General features: G+C 34.7%; 1 protein-coding gene across 2 annotated transcripts in view; it reads left to right on the top strand.

Annotated features, from left to right (window-relative positions):
- Positions 1-19,071, top strand: part of LOC118182863 (agrin-like) — a 1,858,472-nt gene that overhangs the window by 1,239,373 nt on the left and 600,028 nt on the right. For both annotated transcript variants that reach the window (XM_085810649.1, XM_085810648.1), the window contains exon 6: positions 16,286-16,501. In XM_085810649.1, the coding sequence (XP_085666775.1) occupies positions 16,286-16,501 (216 nt within the window). The remainder of the gene's footprint in view (positions 1-16,285; positions 16,502-19,071) is intronic.

Below are 19,071 nucleotides of genomic sequence, written 5' to 3'. Positions count from 1 at the left end.
AATGTATAAAACAATAAATGTATAAAATGTCTAAACACTTATTTTTTGTAATCCTTTCTAGCACTTTCTCAGTATCAATGATATTGAGGGAAGCAGTGTACATGGAGCATTTTTTTTTCATTCAGAATACATATTTACAGTGTCTTTTTGGCAAACTACACAACGCTTTTGTGATGATGTGACTTAATACTGTGTATCTGATTTTCTTCTGACGTCATCAGACGTCGACTGATGAGCACGAGGTCCAGGTATAATGTAAAATTTAGGTTGTGTGAATTAGCTCGAAGCAAATTCGAAGTAATTTCTCTAATAAAATTCACGTGAGTCATTTTTAATGTGGGGTTTTTTGTGTAAATCAGTGTGTAAGATCCACCCAGCAGTGTGTTGATAAATAAATTTCAGGCCTTAGTAGGCCTTAGTAGTGGCCTTTGCCGTCATAGGCAAGTACCCGCCATTGGGGCGGAAAAACTTTTCCGAAATGTGAAATTTATTTCGCATGTGCGCAGTGTACATTATTAAAAACACCAATTCAAGAACATTACGCATACATCACGACTGCAAATGATAATGGTCATAAGCAAGCATTTGGCTATCTGATCTGGTCAGACTGAATGCATGTAGTAAAAAATCTTTTTAAAACAATATCGTATTATTTATACAGTTAACAAATAATTTTCCATTTTGACTTTTTTAAGACACATTAAAAATTTAAAGAGAAGCATTTTCAAACTGCACAGTATAATTCTATGTTTTAAAAAGCAACAACGGTTAGCTTTCCAAAATCTTTGAACAACAAATCAATCAAAATTTGGTCATAACATAATGCCCATTACTTCACATGTCAGTCTTCGAGAAAATTTATAGAGTATATGCTTAACACAAAATGTGGAGGGCAAAAATTTGATGTGTTTAAGAGATCAAAAATAATCTGCAATAACAAAAGCAAAATTAGGAATCATAAAACATAAATAACTAAATTAGAAATGTGTAACCATAAATTTGATATTAAGATATCACGAATAAGAATACCAAAGTACCTATCTCAAGATTTTAACTCATTTCCCTATTTTAGTTCTGTATCCTCAATGAAATAATGTTTATAAATTATCAAAGAAGGTAGCAGACATTGCGGTATGGTAACTGAATGCACGCCAAAACATTTTAGGTATGGATCAATACTAAACAAATATCTAATAGATAGAGGAAGTATATATGCAATTCTTGAATATTATAATATTAAAATTAAATGCCATGAAATGGGCTATTTCAAAAGTAATTGCACAGTTTTTATTCTCTTCAAAATTTCTTTGCATACTCCGAGGAACGTATTGTAATTAAATCCGGGCAATGACTGATTAGAGTGGTTGAACTATCTCTCAGATGCATGTCACAATCAAATCCTAAGCAGATAAAATCAGCAGTTTATACGTAGCTTTTCAAAGTAATTTTACTCGGTGTTCCAATATTTTTGCCATAGCTTTGCCAGTGAATGAATTCCCTAGAGAAAGAAGTTATAAACTGCTTGCTGGATCCTGCGGGTCAGCGCCTAATTTTGTGCATAAAAAGACGCTGAACTAATAAACGAGTCAATAGTCAATCAGATATCATTCAGAGGAAAATTATGGATGATGAAGGACTTTGTACAGTTTTATATGTGAACTTTGGCGCTGCAGTGTGATAGTGTGATGCAACATGAGGACATAATAACACCATATGTACTGATCATTGCTACACGGAGGAGAATTTCAAGGGAGCCTTTTTTTTTTTTTTTTTTTTTCCAATCAGAGCTATAACATTTCACTGTAATTTTCAGTCTGCGACATAAAATGAATACACTGTATTTACATCGGATAGTAGCGATGAATCTCTAATAATAATCAACAAACAAATAATATAGTAATAACAGCTTCTGCAAGTAAAGGGATGTTTGGGACAGTTCATCTGCCCCAATTGCTTAGTGTTATGGTGCCATATCAATATTTCATCAGATACGGCAATCTAGTGTAAAATTCATTTCTATTTATTCCTTCAAGTGCATCCTTCCAGGTGGCGTGTTTTATTGAGAAATGACAACTCAAGCGATAAGCGATAAGCAACGGAGGACGTGGGCACTGTCCCTTTACCAAAAGGTTAATCGGTATAGCACCACGTCCACCTATATCTAGAGCCTAAAGAGGAATCACAAGACGCCACGCACCGGGCGCCCAAACCCAAAGCCAAATTCAACCCGGGGGCAGTCCAACAGACCAAATGCCCACGAAAGACAGTCCCAACAACCGCCCAGGCCCCACATTTATTAAATAAAATAACAAAAGCGTGCAGGGCCAAAAAGGGCGAGTTTTGACAATAAGCAAAAATTTTACAAAGGTGTAATACACACAAATATAGAATATACATAAGCTAAAGTACAGTCTGATGTTGAGTAGCCCAATAATATACAATGAGTAAAATATAGACAGTAGAATTAGACTTAATGACAATATAACATAAAAATAGAGAACATAGTGACATAATGAATGTAAATGATTACAGCAATACACAGAGGATATACCAAAAGAAATAAAAATAAAAGAATACAATAGCCATCAGTGTGTGACTGGAAGTACTGATACATGGGAAATGCGTAAAGCATTCAGAATTCGACTTAATTCAGAAGACTAACAACTGGATCGGGATACATTGCATAGCCAAGTACATATATTTGACAAAGCAACATATTGAAAGTCAGTGTAATAAACTAGATATTCGCTATGACAAAGTCATGTTACAATACCGCAGGTAGTGATGTGATACAGAAGAAGTAGGTAGCGTACAATATAATTTGATCTCGGTACGCATTCAATCCCTATAGTACAACAATAGTTAGGAAAAAGGAATATGTTATACAAAATATATTTAGCATGCAACTGTGTTTAAGATATACAAAGGTCGATACATTGGTTACTACCAATTACGGTACAGGATTCGTACCAAACTTAGTAACAGAATGCAATAGCGGTACAATACAATTGATCACGTGGTATTGTGGGAAAAACATGCAATAAGGCTAATTATACGATTATGAGGAATAAAAATAACATATTTAGCCTGCATAAAAGTTAACGAATATAGGATACCATACAATATTATACAAAAAATGTACCATAAGTACATTGATAGCTGCTATGGACAGCAAAGAGATTATTAGGACGGGACATATGCAACAGATAAATATGCGAATTCAATATATTCAGATATTTAACAGCACCTGGTAATAAATGTACCATAAGTACATTGATAGCTGCTATGGACAACAAAGAGACTATTAGGACAATACATATGCAACAGATAAATATGCAAATTCAATATATACAGATATTTAACAGCACTTGATAATAAATGTGCATATGCAAAGGATAACATTATTATTCATCAGTAAATAGGCAAATGCAAGATATACAGATACTAAACAGCACCTGGTATTAAATGTACCATAGGTACAGGGACCACTGTTATAGACAATATTACCTGATTGCAGTTAGAAAAAGATGCTGAGAGAGAATATACAAATATTTGACTGCTGCTATACACAGCGACTTATGACAGATGGATTACAATAGATTACAATGGTTACAAACACTTCAAAGCATAAAAGTAGATGGGTTATAATATATACAAGCAGTTGAAGAAGTTGAATCATATGTCGATATTATAAGGCACAAAGATCAAGTCCCAGATTCATCAGTTTGTCAATTAAACGGTCTATCTTTTTGACTTGATGCCGTTGCTTAATCAAAAAACGACTAAAGGCAGGCCTATCCGTTGGTGGAAAAGGAATATGGAATTCAGTAGTAAGTGGACAATCGATTAGATAGTGTTCTGGATTGCCCAGTTGTCCACAACTACAGAGTGCTGAGAGTGTCCATGTCTCTCGAAATATAAGGGAAAAGGCCCGTGGCCCGTAATGTAGAAGATCAGCTGTGGTGGCATGATTAATCGGTCTAAATCTACTTTAGGGACATGGGCAAATGCTCGGCGACCAGTTTCCTCCGAACTCCATGCATTTTGCCACAAGGAGATGGCTGTGAGAAGTAAGTGACGCTTTAGATTAGATACTGGGCGTGAAACCGTCAAGGTCTGTGTTATCTTGTGATTCTGTGCTGCTTCTTTAGCAAGCTTATCGACAGTTTCATTACCGTAGTTCCCCACATGAGCTTTTGTCCATTCTAAACAAATGTGTAGATTTTTATGTCGAGACAAGCTAGTTTGAATGTCCACAATAATGGGACGAAAAGCAATAGCCTTACTCTGGAAGACGCTGTTAAAAGAAGACAGATGGCATTTCCACTGGTGAACAGTTGTCTGATCCTGCAGTATGGCTATATATGCACAGCCAACCTGATCTTCCAATTTAGAGCCATCAGTATAAAAGACCAGATCAGCATGAGAAACTTGATGACTCGGTTTGAGATTAACTTTAACTCCAGTACCATAGAGGGAGGGGTGTTGATCTTCTCTGTTTATTGCTGCTTCGTAATCACGGGAGAAGAAAGGTTGATCTCCAAACTGAACTGAACAGCCAAGTTGTCTAATCAACTGATAAGCTGTGTCCTTTTCAACCGCAATAGGTAAAGGTAAGACTTCAGCTGCAACTGCAAGAGCGTTAGTTGGTGATGTGCGGAAGGCACGAGTGATATTTAAGAGAAATGGTCTCTGTATACTATTTAAATGTCGGACTTTGCGTCCTTGCATTGGTGCTGCCCAAATTGCAGCACCATATGAAACAATCTTTTCAGTTAGTGTTGCATATAAAACTTTAAGAAGGTGGGGATTTAAGCCCCAGTGGATTCCCATCATAAGTTTAAGGCGTTAAGCAATCACAGCTGTACGCTTCTTGAGATCTAACACATGGGGAATCCAATTGAGTTTGTCGTCGAAAATAATTCCAAGGTATTTAAGTTCACGTTTAATACGAAGACGCTTGCCATTTATGGTTATTCTCTGCTGACGAGTCATAGAACCACCCTTCTTAGGAATGATCAGAATTTGCGATTTCTCTTCAGAGATTTGCAATTTAAAATCTTCACATCTAGTCTGAAACAAAAAACATGTCTCCTGTGAGTTTGCTTGAAGTTGATCACGAGTCTTACCTCGCACTATGAACGCGGTATCATCGGCATAAGTAACCACAGTTGTATGTTCAGGCCATGGCTGCTTAAGGATAAGATTGTATGTCACATTCCAGAGAAAGGGGCTCGCACATGAACTCTGCGGGCACCCTCAAGTCTGACATCTATGTACCAGGCCTCCATTATAGGAAATGATCAAATGTCGATCGGACAGATAATGTGCAAGCGTATTATATAAATTGCGGGAGCAATTGGCATCTCTTAATGCATATAGAACTGCCGGCCGAAACAGCGTTTCGAAGGCGCTCTTTAAATCCACTGAGATAAACGCTGTGTGGTGGCCGGAGAATTTATTGCGCAGGATGGTATCTTGAACTTCCTTTAAAGCATGCAGTGTTGATCTTTTGGTGCGAAAACCGTATTGAAAAGGACACAGATAATTTGTTGAGTGCAAAAGAAATCTCAATCGTCCCATAAGTTTTTCAAAAGTTTTGCCAAAAGCTGACAACAAACAAATAGGGCGATAAGAATCGGCTCGGGCTGGATCACGGTGTTTCTTTAAAAATAAGATCACCTGGCCAATTTTAAGACATTGAGGAAAAGTTCCACTATTGAATAGCTTATTAAACAGGCTTTGGAAGAGACTGAGATTGGTGCTAATAATCAATTTGACAATACGATAGTCAACACCATCTGGACCCGGTGCGCGCTTATTAGGGAGTTGGCGTAAGACTTGCCGAATTTCTTGAGTAGTAAAAATAACATCGTCTGCTGTTTGAGGACTAGAAGTTAGATTTTGAATAGTCTGATGAAAGGAGGAATCAATTGAATTATCATCTGTGGAAAAAACCGTGTCAAGGACTTCTGATAGAGTTGATTCAGTCAGGTGACTATTAGGACTAACTGTAGGTAAAAGATGGAAAGTTGCTGGCTTAAACAGCTTGTCGGTCGCAATCTTATGATGAATACCATAAACAGATGTTGTCGCAGAACAAAATTTGCGCCAGCTAGCTAATTTTGCACGTATAATCATTTGTTTGTAACATGCTCTTTCCTGTCGGTAAAGAAGCAGAGTATTGGAGCTGATATTATTTCGACGCTCTTTGCTTTTGCCGACGTCGAAGAGCTCTACATTTTTGTTGATGAGTACGAAGCTGAGCATTCCACCAATTTAATGTACATAACTTCTTAGTGGTACGAATAGGCAAAACATTATCACATACTATTCGAATGGTAGCCATAAGATCACTAGTAAAATTTTGTAGATCTTCACGAGAATGCAGAGATTGAAGACGAGAATGATAAGAGGCCAAATTGGCTTGAATGGCTGCAGTAAACTGTCTGACCTTTCGGCCAGGTAAATTATAACGCCGTATGATGGAGGTGGCTGTAGTTCCCGCGAGTGAAAAACGTATATAGTTATGGTCTGATAGACTTAGACCCTCAATTACTCGCCAATCTTGAAGAAGAGAGGCCATAGGCAAAGTAGACAAAGTCAAATCTGGCCAACCATGTGAATGTTGACGATCAAAAGTCGGAGGAGCATCATGTGAATTATGTTTCACGAGATTAAAACTGGATATAAAATCTTCCAGAAGTCTACCCTTTACGTCCGTAGTAGCATATCCCCACGAAATATTATGAGCGTTAAAATCACCAGAAAAGAGCAAATTTGGAATTTGAATTGAGAGCAAATTTTGAATTTGAATCTTGCATCGCAGAGAGCACAGGTTCGATTTCTGAACACGGTGAGGAATAAATGGAAACCAGGAGGACTGTCAGATGATGAACTTCCAGAAGAACAGCAACAATATCTCCCTGCGCAGTGACAAGTAAAGGAGACCAGAAAGGATTACAATTGACAATAATTGCACGGGGTGGAAGTAAAGGATCTTCCTTTTGATATAGTGTCCAGTGCAGTGGAAAGCCAACCGCCTTACCATTTAGACAATACGGCTCCTAAGATGAAGTCAATATGCTCAGAAGTAGAATATTCTACAGTCTGTGCCGTCGCAGCTCGAGCATGTTGAAGGTTTATTAGTAGACATTCCGTCGGTAAAGTTCGTTGCAGAAGAATGGTATTAAGATCTTTTTGCATATGATCCAATGAAGAATCAGATACTAAGTTACCTGATGCTAGACTATAAGGATTGAAGTTAGTAGTCTGTGTTTGCCCTGATGAGCTGGACGCGACGTTGATACTCTGGACAATCGGGGTGTTAGGCGGGATGGGCGAAGTCATATCTGGTACCGTAACGATTATTGGCTTCGCCACAGTTGATGCATTCAGGTGTTTGAGCTGTGCAATCTTTGAGCCCGTGATCTCCTGCACAGTAGGAGCAGTATTTTTGCTTACTCTTGCATTCTGTTTGCACATGGCCATATTGCTGACAGGAGTAACATCTTTTAATTCCAATAAATTCAGTGGCTCTGTGAGCTTGCCAGCCGACGAAAATTTTTCGCCGACGCATGACCGCAGCAAAACCTGGGGAGTCACATTCAACAATCCATTTAATGTATCTCTTCCGTCGCTCCCTGAGACGGAATCGCATCGTGAATGCTGTTTCTGGCAATCCCGTGGCTCCGTTGAGTTCTGAAAGTACTGATTGCTGTGTGATTGATTCCGGCAAGTCATGGATAGCAATTCTTGGTTTTCGTCTGGTTGGTCTACTGACATCTGCTGGTACATCAGAGCGCGTGAGTTCTTGTTCGAGTGTCGCAACATCATCAGGGGTTTGACAGAAGACCTCCAAACCTCCGTTATTTATTTTAGTAATGCGATCTATTCCAACTTTAAGTTGTGAGAGCGGAACTTTGGTATTAAGCTGTTCTTTAAGCGTATCACTAGTAGTGTCAGCTTTAGGACGAATAATAAGGCTAGGCTTTTTAGGTCGTCGAACAATATCCGCAATATGGAGCAGGAGCAAAAGCCTGATCAGCTGTAGATGGGAGAACAGGTGACTGGAAAGAATGTTGTCGACCCGCTTCACAGCAAAGTATGGTAGATGTATTGACTTCAGCGTCCACCAATTCTGGAATAGGTAAGCCCTCAGGCCCCTGTAAGGCCAAAGTTTGCAAAGTTGTCAGAGATTGTAACAGATGCTCTCGAAGGTCCGAAGATAAGAGGATTCTGCCACCTCTGCTGGTGGTAGCTACTTTGCGTATACCAGCACAGAGTAGTGTAATTTTATCCGCATAAGGTAAGTCAGAGTCTAACAAATCAGGTGCGCTAGTAGCCCCCTGTGATGTATCTCTGGCAGTTGTTAAAACAGATTTACGGGACATTATAAAGTAGTAAAGAGCAGTAATAAAACATAGACTAAAAGTACAATGTCCAAAAGTCACTAAGAACGATCAGATTAAAATGTCTATGTGACACGTGATAACAGAGAATAATACAAGCAAACTTCCTGTATAACTAATCAATATACACAAAGTAATGTTTAGACAGCAGAATGACTAAATTTTAACTGACTCAAATACATATCGAGGTATATTATCAGCAGTTATAATAACAAAACACTAAATATAGGCAGAGATTATAGATTTCAATCTTCACAATATGAAACAACTAAGTCCAGTAAAATTAATTAAATTACATAAAAAAAACCATAAAATAAAGTGAAACAATGCTTAAGGAATATTATAAGACAGTTGAGAGATCAAGAAATATACTTAAAACACTATTTTAATCAATACAAATGTCAAAAAAAAGGAAACCGAACACTTGTCGAGTGAGATTCGACAATAGTCTAATGACAAGAACTGGATCTCGACAAAAAGTTCAACTTCTCGACAATGTTAAAAATTTCGCGAAAAACAACTGCCAAAAGGACAAACCCTTTGGAGCAAATACATATGAAAATACAGTTAAGCCTATTTAAATACAGGGTGAAATTTAGCATAAGTGCAAAAAACATAGCTATTATATCCTATCTCGTTAAATATCAATACAAGATTATATTAAGTAATACAAAAAGATAGAACTTAAAATTTAACACATTTTGAACAAAACCCGGTATGAAAATCACTAAAATTTGAAGAGTTATGGATTTTTGAAAACAATTGTCTAATCTCTGGACTTGGAAAATTTCAAGCAAAAAATTAAGCCTACCTCGGTGCCACGTGTTTGGCCGAAGGCAACCTTCCGTAGGGAAGGCGGCGAGGTAAGTGAACAGAAGTCCGCTGAAATTGCAGCAGCCTATAATCCTTTGTTATTGCACTAAAACACTTATATCTCCGTAAAAATGGTCACACACACATAAATAAAGTATCCACGCATGCATCAGATATTCATACACACTTTAAAACCAACGGCGCACTTTCGGCAGCAGAATTTCCAATAGAAAATCTCGAAAAAACAGGAGCGAAACGACACACGTCCGATCTCTCAAACATATCCATCAACAAGTAAATGACAACTCAAGCAGCCCACAGATGTTCACTGTTTGCATTTTACCTATAGCATAAGAGCGTCGAATAATGGCGATGTGGTATACATGAAGCTTATGCGCAACAAAACAAAAAACCATTTTAACTGTGGATTAGTATTGACGGTATTTTTTAGGTGTTCATTCGAAACTGCTATCCCTCGATAGCCACAGCATTCCTTTTCTATTGTTGTGAACAGGAAATTTCATGCATTATTGGTACATTATGCGTTCATTCCCTGGGTCTTTGTCAACTATAGTATTAATTTTATGAGCTGCAAGTATTGCAGAACGTCTCAATTTAAACTCATAAACTAATGACACAAGCTTTGAGTAGCTCGTTTTGACTAGGGCCTGTTCAGCAGCTTTACTTCTGTTAGTCTACAGCCAGTCTTATAGATGTGCAGTAATGTTGCGGTCTGGGCATCAAGAGATTCCATAATTTTTCCTGCGTTTGATTATCTTGCAAATTGGACAAGAATTAAGTAATAAAAGCGATTTTCAAAATTCAAAATAACATACAACATTAGCAAAATATTGGCTTAAATTCCGTGCTCTGTCAGAATTTATCCACAAAAATATAAAGAGTAGTCACGATGCCAAAAGAAATTAATGTCAGATAATGCCTAATTTACTAATTATGTAATGATATTTTGAAAACAAATAGAAGGAATGTTATGGTAAAGTGTAACTGCTAATTAATTTGAAACGCAACAAAGCAAAAGCTATGCGATGATAACTAAACTAAATAGAACATTATAATTAAGAAAGGAAGTATGTATCTCATATAACAAACAAAAAGCAAACTGAGAAAGAGAAAAGGAAATGAAATAAAGGATAATCACCGAAATGAAGCTTTTAAACTGGCTGTTGAGCAAAAAGATACAGATAAATATTAACTAGCAAAATCATTAAAGCAATAGAATCTAGTCTATACAGACAGATTAGTGCTGACAAGATGGGCAATGTTCCGTATTATCTGCAAGATGTTTGACATTGTTTTCCTTAAAAGGATTTTCAATAACACTGATCACCAAAGATTCATTAATTAACATTTTGAAGGCCAAAACGCCGGAGGCGACTTTCATTCAAACGACCACAACCGCCCTAAATAACTGAGATTGCGATGTTTTTTCATCTCTCCTCCTAAGACATGCAATAGCAAATGCAGTTTTCTAAATGAATTGCATCAGTTTATTACAGACAGCTTGTCCTAAAAGAATAATGGAATCTTCTTTGCTAGGAAGTAGAAAGAATGTCATTTGAAATCTTGACACCTCTTTGTGAGTTGATAGACAAGGAGGGACGAACGGACGGGATGGGTAGTGGACGGAACAGGCATTTCGGTATTTTAAGCTTACAGGTTAACGAAGGCTTCGGTTTTCTAAGGGTTAATACCAATACGGCAGACACCATCATTGTTTCATTCACAATAAAAGAAAACCAACCTAACCACGAAAAAAACTAAGGAGCAAAATGTAACTTCTTTCCAGAGAGTATTGATAGTTAAATTATTAATTATTCACTTATCTGCATCGCATTTTTTGCTAAATCTGTATAACCAATACCTGGAAAATATAACAATTTTTGATTATCTTAAAATCGGAAAATTTCCTCTTTACAATGAACTAAAGCTTAATTTGTGGTCTATAAATAGAAAACAAAAGTATCTGTAAATTCAAAATATAATTTAAAATAAAATATGTATGTTATTAGGGGTGTATGAACTGCACATTAAGCAAAATCATTGTCTTTTTGTTTGCTAACAAAATTGGGACAACCATTTCTGATTGTTAAAAAGATGATAGTTACAATTACTATAGTAACTATTTTATGGCAGTTCTTTTAATGGGCAACAGCAAATGAGAGAAAAGGATTTTATTTTCAAATCCCTATATAAAAAGAAAGTACCGTATTCTTGGTAGTGGTTTATAGAATGGAAAGGATTCCAAAGGGAATTGCGTTCAAAATTAGCTGAGGAGGAAGGGCTAAACAGAGAAGAATAAAAGCTCAAATTCATAAAAAAATAAAACCAGATAGAGTTGCAAAGACTGAAAGAATGGAGGGAGAGAAAGAATACAGTTAAATCCAAGAAAAGCTGAATCTCTTACAAGCTAAGAAAGACAGCAGCGAAGAAGATCAGTACAAACCACTAAGAGTTGCGTTTAAACATTTCCCACTCATTTTGGAAATTTTCCAAGAACCTAGAAATGACGAACTTAATGTGGCTACCTGTTTGGACTGGAACTAAGTTAAGACAGTTTTATAATCTCCAAAATGAAACTCTAAATGAATACTATTACTAAGAAAATACATAATTCATATCTAATATTTGAAAGCTTTGAAATTTTCTTTTAAGACGGAACTTTTTTCCGACAAAAAATATCAGCTCAGCTTATTTTATAATATTTAAATTAACAAAGGAAGAAATATTCTAGACACTGGGGATGATGGAAGCAAATGAAAATTATACCAATCAGTTTCAGTTAGGGGTGGTTTACGGCATGAAACTAGACGAAAAAAGTTATTTTGCGACAAAAACTAGATTTATTATTAAGAAATTAAAATTTGAAGTTGTTAAAACTTAAAGAACTATGATTAAATTAGCTAATATTTTTTCTCATGCGGTTCACTAATTCATTTGATTAACTGTCACAGTCATCTGTGAATTTTTTTTTCATTTTTTCATAACTAGATGGAGCTAATAGCTTCATCCTTTTTACTGATATTGTTTAAGGATACGCTTCTGTTTTGTCATTTGCACTCCGGCAGCTGAAGCTGATTTATGAATATTATGCTGATTCTGCTTTCTTTAACACATCCAATAATCATAATTCGGCTTATTATTTTAATTCAAATTTCTGTGAGAACACAGAATTCTCACAGTGAACAATATGTCATCTTCGATTCTTGAATCGTTATGGTCATTTTGTTCTCGTTATCGTCATTTTATTCTTGTTAGTAAAGATCGTGCAATGTACTAACCACTAAATTTTAGTTTAACTATTTGCGCGGAATTAATTTGTATTTGATACTCTTAGTATCGTTACTTTTAGGCGGTCACGCCAACAACACCACAATTTCCAAGTAATTTGGCAGATTTTGGCATATGGAACAAACGATTAAATAACTTTTTAACAACTTAAAATTGTATAATTTATTAAAGAAACTTTTGCTGTTAAGATAAGCCTTGAATGCCAGTTTGTAAATTACAATATAAGTCATTAAATCATTTCATAGTAGAAGTGCTATCAATAAAAAAGTGCAAAAATATTTTGGTTCTCTACATTGACTTCAGAATAAATTTGTACAAATTCTTTTACTATTTAGCCAACTGAAGTATGAACTGTATAAAACTAAAAGGTGTATAAACTATTTTTTCCACAATTAAAAGACCTTTGATGCGTCAGTGCTTAAACGTATTGTGTTTAATTTCTGAAAAAATGCGAAAATAAGCTGCCTTGGGCTCCTTGTGTAATTTTAATCCTTGTTTTTCTTACTTTTTATACCTCTCCAATATGAGATCGTCATAATTAAAAAACGAAAGAATCCCCAAAGAGATATTTTATCTCAACGTGTTACGAGTTTTAAGTTACGCACATTTAAACTATAATTACAAATGATTCTTTCCTGTAGTTCTGAAAGACAACCAATAATCTCATATGAGATTACCACTCCAAATACGAAAACTTTTATTTATTTATTTATTTATTTATTTATTTATTTATTTTTGTTTCTGCACAGAACAAAAAATAAATAAATAAAAAATAAAACAACAATTAATTAATATTTAATAAAATTTTATAGTTTATTTTTCGCTTACAATTTTACCTTTTTCACATTATTAAAATCTGTTCTAGAATTTTAAACTTTTAATTAGTATTTTAAGAAAGAAAATGAATCCGAAGGTTTAAACGGGCTATATGACAAAAGTGAAATTTTACTGGAGCAACAAAAAATATCTCATTTTACGCAAGAATGTCAGAAGACATTCGAAAAACGCTAAATTACATGGGTCCTAGTCACATAATGTTTTGCTGTTGACTTCTGACTTTCTTGCGAGGAAGAATAATTTTTGTTGCTCCTGTAAAATTTGGCTTTTGGCACATACCTCCTTTTTACATCTGCCGATTCCAATTATGTTAAAAACAAAATACCTAGTGAATAAAACATTTTCGATGTGTTTGCTTGGTAAATTTCAATGCAGAGTACGCTAGATTAACGTTCAAAATATTTATTACTTAATTCGCGTTTTTTGAAGTTTCACAGCTATGCGAATTAATTTTTTTACTTACAAATAATGGTTATAATTATATATATGTGAAAAATTAAATACTATATGTTAATAATTAATGAGGCTAATATAATGAGTATCATTTAGAAAAACAGAGATTTTCGTTTTATCGTCTAATTTAATCACTAATGTATGGATATGCTCATGGAAGGTATGAGATTTTACTCTTTGTGAAAAGGTTATGAATTACAGATGAAAAAACTGTTATAAATTTGCACGATATTTGCAAACACTTTTTTTTCTAGTTTCATAGGATTTTTTTGTATTTTTTTTTTTTTTACATTTGCTTAGCATAGACTTTCGCTTATATACATATATACATATATTATATTTATAAACACTAATCAGCTGATGCAGATTTTCGAAATCTGACGAGCTTGGAGATACTTGGCAATATTTGGTACATAAGTATCACAAAATTTAAGACCTTTCAATTTTCTTGAAATTTTAGGTGGTATTTGTATTAAATATATGCATGTTAAATGCATTAATTACGTACCTAATGTTTGCACTACATATAGCTATTTTATTGTATTATTTCTTATGTCTATAGTTTCCACTTTACTATCCATCTATATCATCAACAAAGCTACTCAGCTCAGTTTCGAAACTCAAAGTGGAAACATCTTCGCTGTAATTCGCTGAAGAATCATAACTAATGTATTTCTACTATAATAATAGTTTTACCTAAGCACTTAACATTGCGTGCACCCATGCGATTTCATCAGTTCTTCTCCACTCAGCGGCTTTTGAGCTTTGAACTTCTCTCTCTCTCTTTTTTAAACTAATAGTTTAATTACTTAAGTGGCAGTTCGGGCAGCATGCATTCTGGCTGTTTAATGAACAACCCTGTGAGCAAAGTCACTAACCAGCCACTGCCCTAGTTGATTAGCTAGCTGCCTATCGGCGACACAAAGTCTTTGTTAATATAAAAACAGAATACAGCTATACATTTGTATTAAATGCACTTGAATTTTGTTGTCTGTTGCCATTATGCACTATGTGTTGATATTGTTGCGTTCTACGGGTTAGTGGATTTAGAGTAATTGATGAAAATACTTGATGGACTATCAAAACACACTTTATTCACCAGTATTACACAGAAGAGTTTCGAAGAGGTTATGAATACAATCTTCGTAAAACTACGATAAACAAGCTGAACCAATCAGCAGCACAGCCGTCAGGTTACAGCGTTGAAGACAGTTTCAGGCAGAGCGCTAAAGTACAGCTCCAGAATCGGTTCGGGCGCTCTCAAGCTAACCTCTGAACTCAGAATACTACTATTGAAGTCAATATACTCTTCTACTCTGCATACAGGCAGGATATACGTAGCTTTTGAGCTGCCTTCGAGAGTCTTCTCTGGAAAACCGGTAAGAATTCGTTTTAGAAAGTTCTCAAAAGTGTATGGCATATCGCCAACTCTGTCGCCAAATGGGTGATTTCGGGCCAAGTCTGGCAGCTTTAAACCGCTTTGCGGGAAAACTATCTTTACCGTTGCTGGGCATTTCGTAACAGTATTAAGCCTTCATTGCTGCAGCATATAGCAACTTTTAACAAAATTGTACCTGATCCCTTTCTGTTGATTAAGTTTAATGTTCCTTACTAAAGTTATAAATGCCAAGAAACAAAGTCTGAACACAGTGGACATGTTTGTACAATTATAAACATTTGCCATCTCCGATGATTGTGGCTCATTTGTAAACAAAATTACATCTGACCCATCGTTCTTCTTGAATCTATTTTATGTAGGAGCTAATCCTCACTTATGGAATATTTAACCCTACAGCTGACTTCTGACGCTTAGAATGCTCTACCATACACCGAATGTTTCAGTGGGCTTGAGTCTGGGCGTAGAGTTATAACAGAATCCCTGACAATGCTTGAAAAGCCTGATAAGTACAATTCCCAAAAATAGACTAACTATTTAGGCGAACTCTTTGCAAGTTCGGTTCGTTTAAAAGAGCTTGCATCACAAACGTGAGATTTTTGACCCCATTTTAAAGTTAATTTCTAACTATTTTAGCGCTTGCTTTTGAATACCTTTACATATGGGCAAAAGTTGCAGAACATTCGTCAAATTTTTTCGGTGGTGCTTTTAATGATATTGAATTTTCTGATGTTACTCACTTATTGATCAATAAATCTTTATATAGTTTTGAAGCTTTCCAGTGTCCCCTTTTTTATTATCATCAGGCTATTCTTCCTGGAAATCATCCATGAACATCTCAGAACAGAACACTATGCATACTTCATATTTATTTGTAAAGATATTATACCACCAGGAAAATGGTGATGATGAGGAGCATTTCCATCTTGTCTAAATGCATCTTTGCAAATTTTACATGTTTATATACATTTATGTTTAAGGTTGAAAAGGTTTGTCTGTATTAATTAAGAACATGGTATTCTCATTTGACAAAGGTGGTATCGCCAGTTTCTTTTTTTCCTTTCAGGTGCAAACCCATGTGAAAGTTTGAACTGTGGTCCTAACCAAGAATGTGACATTGACCGTTACGGGATTGCTACCTGCCAGTGTCCGCCCAAGTGTGAACCCGTCATGCGACCCGTCTGTGGATCCGATGGCCGTACTTACGATAATGACTGCGACCTCCACCGCGAATCGTGTCTTGCCAAGCGAGAAGTCACGCTGGCTTACAGGGGAGAGTGCGGTAAGCGACTCGTATTATTTACAACAGCTTTTTGACACGCGACATTTTATTGATCGCTGCTGTATGTGTGACCCATTTCTCCGGTTCGCTTTAAATGAATCTCGACGGAGAAGTCTGTTAAAACTGTTCTAATGACTTTGCGTTCGTTATTGAGAGATCTGAAAATGGTTCTCGAAAATTATGATTTTGAAAAGCGAGAAAAGGTAAAAATCGCACAAAGTTGAAATTAACTTTGACGTATTTCACTTCCGATAATGGAATATTTAGTGTCACTTCGATCTGAAAATGACTGAAGTGTGAAGTCAGATAATTCCAAGGCAATAATTAAGTTTAAAAAATGGATTAATTAACGTCCGTTTTTATGATTAAGTGTTACGATGGATTGAAATTTAATATTTCAACTCCTTAAATTAGGTTTAATTTTTTAATTTTTTTAATTATTTGTTTAAAATCAGTTCGCATTAATGTCAATATAATATGTACACAGATATTTCAATATATCCATTGTAAAGTTATGCATTTATTTATAATACGTAAATTCCAAGATTAAAATACTTTAAAATTCAGTCTGATAAAATGCCTTTATTAAATCAAAACAAATATTCTGCAATAATATAAATTTTTACTTCATTAACTTTATTACCGAATAAAGTTAGTGCATATGCAGCCTTATAATGTTAAGCATAAACAGAAAAATGAAATGGCATTGCTGTTTACTTCAGAAGATGGTAATTACGAAGATTATGATGGTGACACATGATGTTCCAAGCCATATATTATATTTATATTTATATTCTAATAATCCATCAGCGCCCAAGCGGTAAAGTCGCTAAAACTAGTCGTTCTTCGTCTGCATGTGAAATTTGTTGAATTAATATTTCAAACCAATGGTTTCAACAGGACATCTAACACTGCATTAATACTACATCTAACTTCTTGGAATGTGAGCTGTAATAAAGCAGATTTTTAGAATACTTTCAATTTTATAATTTCATATGATAAAATATAACATCCTCGCATTTTGTATTTTATATAATTTGTAGCTATTTGAATACATATTTTTAAACTATAGTGCCTTGTGCGTAATTTTTCTTTATTTTTATAACTGAAACTAACATAAAAGCTAGAATTTCGATTGATTTTATTGCATTTTACTTTGCAGATAAAGACCTATATAATTTACTGAATGTATTTTACTTGTTATTATATTTTAATTATGTCACATAAAATGTATAAAATTATTCTCAAAATATTATGCACAATAAATTGCTTTTTTATTTTCTGCATGAGCTATTTACTTTGGTTTTTGCTGCATATGAAACTTCGCATTCAACTTAAAAACATAAGTAGAAAATGCATTCAAATTACCTTTAGATACCTTTTCCAAATATCAATAAATTATTTTACCTAAATTTTCTAAACATAAATAAATTATTCTTACATCAGTTTTCTAAATATTAATAAATTACTTAAGACATCATTCCTAAACATGAATTTATATCAAACGAAATACATAAAGAAGAATCTTTTACGTGAAGTTTTCAGAAATGAAAATATCAAACATTTACAAATTTGGGCAAATATTCATTTCGTACATTTCTATGGTAATATTTTTTATGCATTGTATAAGTTATGTAAAAATTTACGACGCATTTGCTTTAGCAATGAATATTTACTATTGGTTAATAGTCCCAAAATACTACTACATTAGACTTAACAATTTACATATATATTCTAGTGGGCAAGCCCGCCAGATAGGTCGGCTACAGCCAAAGTAATATATGTACATTTTTACTTAGTTTTATGTACTGAGAAACTGAAAATAAAAGGAGCTATTAATTTAATGTAATGTATGCAAAGTTGCTAGCTGCGACCAAAGCAAAATTTTGATTTCTGTGTACACATGAAAAGAAAGTACATAAATATATTTCAGTATGAAGGAAGTCAGTTCATTCTTTACAAGAAACAGCCAATTCATAAATAATATTTTTGCTGCCAAAACAGGAAATAAAAAATTTGGACACTTCAGGTTAATACGTTTACGTATGACGTCATGGTTTAAATTTGATGTAACATAACAACTGTTTCTGAATATCAATAAAAGAATTAATGTGGAAATAACATATCGTGTCAAGTGTCTTAATCTGGATAAAAAAGTTACCAACATCAGGAATTTATTTAAAATGCTGACATCATGCAACATTTTCGACATACACTGACGTCACATAATATCGCATGCTTTCTGCAACGTCAGAACATGACCTTATATAATAAAATATAATAAATAAATTTTAAAAAAAATTAAAGGTGTCAGATTTGAAATTACGTTCAAACGGGCGTTTTTTGAACGTTTTGTGTGTTACCTTTATTTATGAAATATCATGTTCTTTGTACTTAACCCATAAAATTCAGTTCAATAGCAATGTCGCAAAATAATTTTAAAAAGAGCATATCTTTATAATTTCCGATACACAGTTCCGCGCGCTGGAAATAAAGAGCTCGCAGAACCTGCGTAGAGTGTTGCCATTGCTCGCTTTTAAATAGTTGAGTTTGTTATTCAAAAATTCGTT

The sequence above is a fragment of the Stegodyphus dumicola genome, chromosome 2 (genome assembly GCF_044657685.1).
Source record: "Stegodyphus dumicola isolate Sdum_Otavi_A_Nest chromosome 2, ASM4465768v1".
NCBI lineage: Eukaryota > Metazoa > Arthropoda > Arachnida > Araneae > Eresidae > Stegodyphus > Stegodyphus dumicola.
This window is presented reverse-complemented; position numbering and strand designations above follow the sequence as displayed.